Below are 7,500 nucleotides of genomic sequence, written 5' to 3' on the forward strand. Positions count from 1 at the left end.
GCATGTTTCGCGCTTGTAACACCTACGTATCACTGAAAATCACTGAAAGTTTTTTTATACGTGTTTTTTCGTGGACCTTTGCGTGCCTATGCGCTGTAGTGCGTGGTTTGTTAGTGATTTTTGCGTGATCTTTCCGTAGTTCTTGCACAATTCATCGGTGATTTTCATCGCGTAAATCAGCGAAAATGGTCAAATTCTCGACCGACAAGCACGCACAACCAAATTGTATGCGTGATTCATGCGTTTACGCGACTTTTGGGCTGTGTGACCGGGCCTTTAAAGGCAGAATCGTTCCCGTATCAACTATCACGTACCCCCAGATTTGTCCAACCTTTTACGTGGAATAAGAGCGTCCTCCCACTTGAATACATACCCAAAAATCCATAACATGAAATAACAAGTCCTTTCTAGATGTACATAATTATTCATAACCACACTTAGTATAAGCTTAGCTTGTTGTGTGGTAACACATGTTCATATCGTATTATACATGTCACCCTGTATTTTCGGAATAAATTTTGTTTAAAACCAATACCATGGCGGCTTCCTGTACAGAGTGGGAATGGCTGAGAATACATTTTCACAGATTAACACTCTCGTAAGTTGCGCAATTCGTTCATAAAAATAATCCCACCCTACAATCAAACTACCTGGTGCGTGGATTTTTGGTATGAGTCCAAGTAAAAAGATGCCTCATTTCACGTGGAAGTCTTGACTGACCTGTGACGTTGAAAACACTGGCAAATGCGGAAAGGAAATAGTTGTTAAGGAAAAGGAATGGAAAAGAACAAACACCTAGAATGTCTGCATGCACATTGTTAATCATTAAAGCACGGATAGGAGAGAAGCAAGGCATCGACCCAATGCCTCAAACTTCGAAAGACGGCACTTCAGTTCGTGTGTGTAGGTTTCACGAACGCTGACGCAGTATTCGCGCCATAATCTCGCCGTGACGCCACTTCCGATGACGTAAAGAGGGTAGCGTGTGAACCGCAGACTACGGGTTCAGTTGAGACCACGTGACCATCTGCATAACGCTCCTCATCTGAAAAAAAAGAGAAAGGAATGTACGGTTGGATACAAAATAATGAAACAATTCGGGAAGATTTCACAGAGAGAGAGAGAGAGAGAGAGAGAGAGAGAGAGAGAGAGAGAGAGAGAGAGAGAGAGAGAGAGAGAGAGAGAGAGAGAGAGAGAGAGAGAGAGAGGGGGGAGGAGGGGGTGCACGTACAGTTAGAAGAACGGCAACAAAATCAAAACCCATAGGGAACAGGTTACCAAAGTGTTTGATCTTTTAAAGCAAATGAAAACACACACAAACAAGATGGCGGTATCACGGTAGACAGACAGACAAACAGCCAGCAGACAGCCAGCCAGACAGACAGACAGACAGACAGACAAACAGCCAGCCAGCCAGCCAGCCAGCTACAGACAGAAACACACACACACTCACACACACACACACACAAACACACACACACACACACACACACACACACACACACACACACACACACACACACACACACACACACAGACGTTGCAGACAGACAGACGTGGCAGACAGACAGTGATCGAGTCGGTCGGTCCGACAGACACACAGACACACAGACAGTCAGTCAAACGGTCGGTCGGACGGAAAGACCGAGGACAATGAGACAAAGAACAGACAAGCGCAAAACATATGTGAATGCCATGTATATACAACATTAATGTTCACGACCACAATTTTCCAAGCACGTGAATGTACGCGTGCAAGGCCTACAAGGCCAAGCAGAGGTCGGAATAAACCAGTCAAAACACAATTAACCACCAACCTGCCCTGTTCTGGGGAATGTTTCTCACATGATTAAATCTCAAGGTCATGGAACTACAATAGATAATATCAAAGGGCTGAGAGAATGTGCGATTGGGAATTGGATGAACTCGTTTCTACACTCAAACAGGTATTTAGAACCGGATCGAACAATCCAGTGTGAACGATGGTAGCCCCCAGATGCGCTCAGCTTCAAAGCAGAGGAACAAGGTCCAATCAAATAAAATCACTCGCATCACTGACCGACCTGTCAACGCCTCAACACTCATACAGCACCGCCCCAACCGCCTCTCTTTCCGACACTGGCCAGCAACGCCCCTCATGGAAGACATATCTCAGTGTTCGATCTCTCTCCCTCCCCTTCCTCTTTGGATGCCTCGTCTGTTTGATCTCTGTCTCCCGCTCTCTCCGCTTTGATCTCCCACCCCCCCTCTCTCTCTCCCGCTTTTCCTATGCCCCCACCCTATCTCTCTCCCTCCTCATGCTCGCTCGCTATCTTTTCCCTTCCAGCGCCCTCCCCCCCCCCCCCCCACCCCCCCGTCTCTCTACATCTCTCCCTGTCACCTTCTCTCCCTCCTACCCCCCTCCCTGACTCCCTCTATTGTTTTACTCCCCCCCTCTTGCGCTCTCTTTCTGTCTCCCTCATATGCACCCTCTGTGTCTCCCTATCTCGTCCCCCCTCTCTCTCCAGCTCTCGCTATCCCCCTTTCTCACTTCTTGCCCCCCTCCCCCCCCAACTCTTTCTCCTGTCCCTCCTGCCCATGACACTCGCTGTGTAGTCGTTTGTTCGCAGATGATGACATGTTTTCGCAATCAAAAAAAGAAAGTACATAATGACTGCGACGAAGACTAAATGAATGACATTCTTCCAGTCTGAGTTAAAACCATAATTAATGTTTTAATAACGAAGACCCAAGAGGTCGAAACGTCGCCGTTATTTGTCACGTGTTCGTCATTCTAACGTGAGTACAGTGCTTTTTATATTTAGTCAAGTTTTGACTAAATATTTTAACATCGAGGGGGAATCGAAACGAGGGTCGTAGTGTCTGTGTGTCTGTGTGTATGTATGTGTGTGTGTGTGTGTGTGTGTGTGTGTGTGTGTGTGTGTGTGTGTGTGTGTGTGTGTGGAGCGATTCAGAGAAAACTACTGGACCGATCTTCATGCAACTTGACATGAGAGATCCTGAGTATAGAATCCCCAGATATTTTGTTGTTGTTGTGATAAATGTCTTTGATGACGTCATATCCGGCTTTTCGTGAAAGTTGAGGCGGCAATGTCACGCTCTCATTTTTAAACCAAATTGGTTGAAATTTTGGTCAAGGAATCTTCGATGAAGCCCGGACTTTGGTATTGCATTTCAGCTTGGAGGCTTAAAAATTAATTAATGAGTTTGCTAATTAAAGTTGTCATTAAAATCGCATTTTCAGAAACAGATTAAACAAGTCGCGTAAGGCGAAAATACAACATTTAGTCAAGCGCAGTCGAACTCACAGAATGAAACTGAACGCATTGCATTTTTTCCTCAAGACCGTACACTCGTAGCATCGTCTGTCCACCGCTCGTGGCAAAGGCAGTGAAATTAACAATCCAGAAAAGCGCGGTAGCGGTTGCGCTGAGGAGGATAGCACGCTTTTCTATATCTCTATTCTTTTTAACTCTCTGAACGTGTTTTTAATCCAAACATATCATATCTATATGTTTTTGGAATCAGGAACGGACAAGGAATAAGATGAAATTGTTTTTAAATCGATTTCGGAAATTTAATTTTAATCATAGTTTTTAATTTTCAGAGCTTGTTTTTAATCCGAATATAACATATTTATATGTTTTTGGAATCAGAAAATGATGAAGAATGCGATAAACGTAATTTTGGATCGTTTTATAAAAAAATAATTTTAATAAATTATTACAATTTTCAGATTTTTTTATGACCAAAGTCATTAATTAATTTTTAAGCCTCCAAGCTGAAATGCAATCCCAAAGTCCGGCCTTCGTCGAAGATTGCTTGGCCAAAATTTCAATCAATTTTATTGAAAAATGAGGGTGTGACAGTGCCGCCTCAACTTTTACAAAATGCCGGATATGACGTCATCAAAGACATTTATCGAAAAACTGAAAAAATAGTCTGGGGATATCATACCCAGGAACTCTCATGAAAAATTTCATAAAGATCGGTTCAGTAGTTTACTCTGAATCGCTCTACACACACACACACACACACACACAGACACACAGACACACACACACATACACCACGACCCTCGTCTCGATTCCCCCCTCTATGTTAAAACATTTAGTCAAAACTTGACTAAATGTAACAATGATTGCATTGTATTCCTCTTCTTCTCCTGAATTCAAAAATATATAGATTTGTCATGTTTAAAATGTGCCCAGAATGAAAGAAAATAGGTTCAGTTAGTACTACGGAAGCATGCTTCGCGGAGGCGAGCGTGACCCGTCACGGTCTTCGGTATGGTTAGCCGAGATTATCTGAATGTAGTCTCGGCGATGACTGGTTTGTGGTGTTGATCTTGACTAAATGTCTTTATATCGCTTCATGCGACTTGTTGGTCTTTTACATTTAGTCAAGTTTTGACTAAATGTTTTAACGTAGAGGGGGGGAATCGAGACAAGGGTCGTGGTGTATGTGTGTGTGTGTGTGTGTGTGTCTGTCTGTCTGTGCGTGTGTGTGTGTAGAGCGATTCAGACCAAACTACTGGGCCGATCTTTATGAAATTTGACATGAGAGTTCCTGGGAATGATATCCCCGGATCTTTTTTCTTTTTTTCGATAAATACCTTTGATGACGTCATATCCGGCTTTTTGTAAAAGTTGAGGCGGCACTGTCACACCCTCATTTTTCAATCAAATTGATTGAAATTTTGGCCAAGCAATCTTCGACGAAGGCCGGACTTCGGTATTGCATTTCAGCTTGGTGGCTTAAAAATTAATTGATGACTTTGGTCATTAAAAATCTGAAAATTGTAAAAAAAATCATTTGTGTTTAAAACGATCCAAATTTACGTTTATCTTATTCTTCATCATTTTCTGATTCCAAAAACATATAAATATGTTATATTCGGAATAAAAACAAGCTCTGAAAATTAAAAATATAAAAATTATTATTAAAATAAAATTTTCGAAATCGATTTAAAAACAATTCCATCTTCTTCCTTGTGGGTTCCTGATTCCAAAAACAAATAGATGTGATATGTTTGGATTAAAAACACGCTGAAAAAGTTAAAAAGAATAGAGATAAAGAAAAGCGTGCTATCCTTCTCAGCGCAACTACTACCCCGCTCTTCTTGTCAATTTCACTGCCTTTGCATCGAGCGGTGGACTGACGATGCTTCGATCGAGTATACGCTCTTGCTGTAAAAATGCAGTGAGTTCAGTTTCATTCTGTTAGTTCGACAGCTTGACTAAATGTTGTAATTTCGCCTTACGCGACTTGTTGTTGTTCGCTCTCACGTGCAGTCGCCATTGTTTATTTGTTTTTAGAACGACTAGACTACAAAACTTTTCGATGCCTGGGGCCGTTGCTTGATTTTCTGTTTGGCAAGGTACTTCCCTTCTCGGGTATACAATCATGAAAATCACAGTAGAATCGTCCAGACTGTTACAAGGGATAACAGCATCCTTCCAAATTGACACATACCAACATTCAACAGTCTGACCGCTTCGTGAAAAGAACATTAAGTTTTTGCCGAAGTTATTTTGTAGCTGACATCAGTGTCAATCTGCGCAACGAGTGTAGCCCCAAATTCCCACTCTGAATAAGAAGCAGCAAGGATGCATAATTTGGGTATATGTCCAAGTGGATCCGTGAGATCTCGTAATTGTGGCGTTCACAATCTTCACATGCCTGCCATCGGTTTTCAGTCAATGACCGATAACAATCCGAGAGCCCTGACACATAGAACCACGACCCACGACCCATGGATCGATACCGAGTGTAAGGGTTGGCTGTCGACTTCGCTTGATAATATTTTGGACATTTTCACACACACGAAGCTGACAAATTAGGACACGGGCAGGCACAGATAGCTAACAGACAGAGTCTTACCCCCCTCCCCCCCAACCACCCAGCACACACCCACGCACACATACACTCACACAAAGACACATACACACTACGCACGCACGCACGCACGCACGCACGCACGCACACACATACACACACACACACACACACACAAACACAAAGACACACTCGCACGCACGCACGTACGCACGCACGCACGCACGCACGCACGCACACACACACACACACACACACACACACAGACACAGGCACACACACAGACTCAGACACACCCACACACACACACACCCACACTCACATAGAGCAACAGCGGGAGGGACAGTACTGAAGCACACAGACAGACAGATTGTTGACAGACAGACCGACAAGCAGGCGGACACACACAAATCTGCCCCCATCTCAAGTTCTACTTGAACGAGTTCAACCTCTCTGTATTATATAATTATATATATATATATATAAATTGTGGGCAATTTTCATGGTTTTCGTGACCAAAGAGTACTTCCAGACGGAAGCGCGTGCTGAAACATTCCATAATTATTTTTGCTCGAACAAACACTGTTTAATCGGAAATAGCATTGCGTGCTTACCCTGAAAATAACAAGTCCTGCTGTCAAAATGTTTCCTATCGATGAGATACTACCATAATCTAGTCATCGAATTCAAAGATGGATGCATAATCGGTCGAAACAGTCAATTTTAAATTTAGTTCGTGTGATTTCTATAACCGCACATATACCGGGAGAGATAGAACAAAGCGAAACCATAGCCTTGTCTCACTTTATTTGATGCGAGTCAACAAACGCTACGGTTGACTTTTGTCAAGCGCTGCTCATGACCAGTCGAATTTCATGTTCCTTCATGCTTTCTATATGTGAAGAAAAGATATCCTTGCGATGGGGGAGTTGCTAGAGACTGGTTTAAATCTATATACATTGCAGTAGGCCTATCCCATACCTGAAGTTACAGACAATTCAAAGTTCCACTTTGATCTAGAAAAAACCCAAGTAATTGTTCAAACAGGACGCGTATCTTACAATAAAAGAATACCGATTTCTTTTAATTTTTTTTTTATCCAGTACTCAAATATACTGAGTGCACTTAAATATCTATATTTGAAAACAAAACATGTTCAAACGGTGGATCTTTACGAGAAAGTATCGAAGGTGAAAATAATAAGCCTCCCTAATTTAATGGAATTACGTCACTGTACTGATAGTAAGGTTGGTTATAAGAGAAGGGAAACCATACGATTTTGTTTAGAAGCGTGATGAATTTTTTAAAATTTTATAGAACAGTCTTGGAGGGAAACGTTCTTCTTCACACCAAGACCAGGAATAATCACACGCAGCAAGGTTTGAAATTGTGGGAAATGAGGTCAAGGGTAAAACATGAATTTTCGCTCTTAATCCTAAACTAGCCTATTTGTCGTCTTAAACACTGCAGAAAAGGCGGACAGTGCTTGGAATTTTAACGTTTCGACAGTTTTAAAAATTTTTTTTTTTTTACAAGATAATTGTTGCACAATGACTTCAAGCAAAATACTAGATTTTGATAGTTTTGTTATCATTGCTGGAGCATACGACACTTTCCTAACTGTTATGATTATTTTCAAGCTTAATTTCAGGATTTTTCTTT

General features: G+C 42.1%; 1 protein-coding gene across 1 annotated transcript in view; it reads right to left on the reverse strand.

Annotated features, from left to right (window-relative positions):
• Positions 1-7,500, reverse strand: part of LOC138958716 (uncharacterized) — a 45,888-nt gene that overhangs the window by 817 nt on the left and 37,571 nt on the right. The window contains exon 3 of the mRNA XM_070329966.1: positions 1-1,045. This exon is cut by the window's left edge and continues 817 nt beyond it. Coding sequence (XP_070186067.1) covers positions 1,042-1,045 — 4 coding nt within the window. The 3' untranslated portion in view covers positions 1-1,041. The remainder of the gene's footprint in view (positions 1,046-7,500) is intronic.

Source organism: Littorina saxatilis, linkage group LG2 (assembly GCF_037325665.1).
Source record: "Littorina saxatilis isolate snail1 linkage group LG2, US_GU_Lsax_2.0, whole genome shotgun sequence".
Taxonomy (NCBI): domain Eukaryota; kingdom Metazoa; phylum Mollusca; class Gastropoda; order Littorinimorpha; family Littorinidae; genus Littorina; species Littorina saxatilis.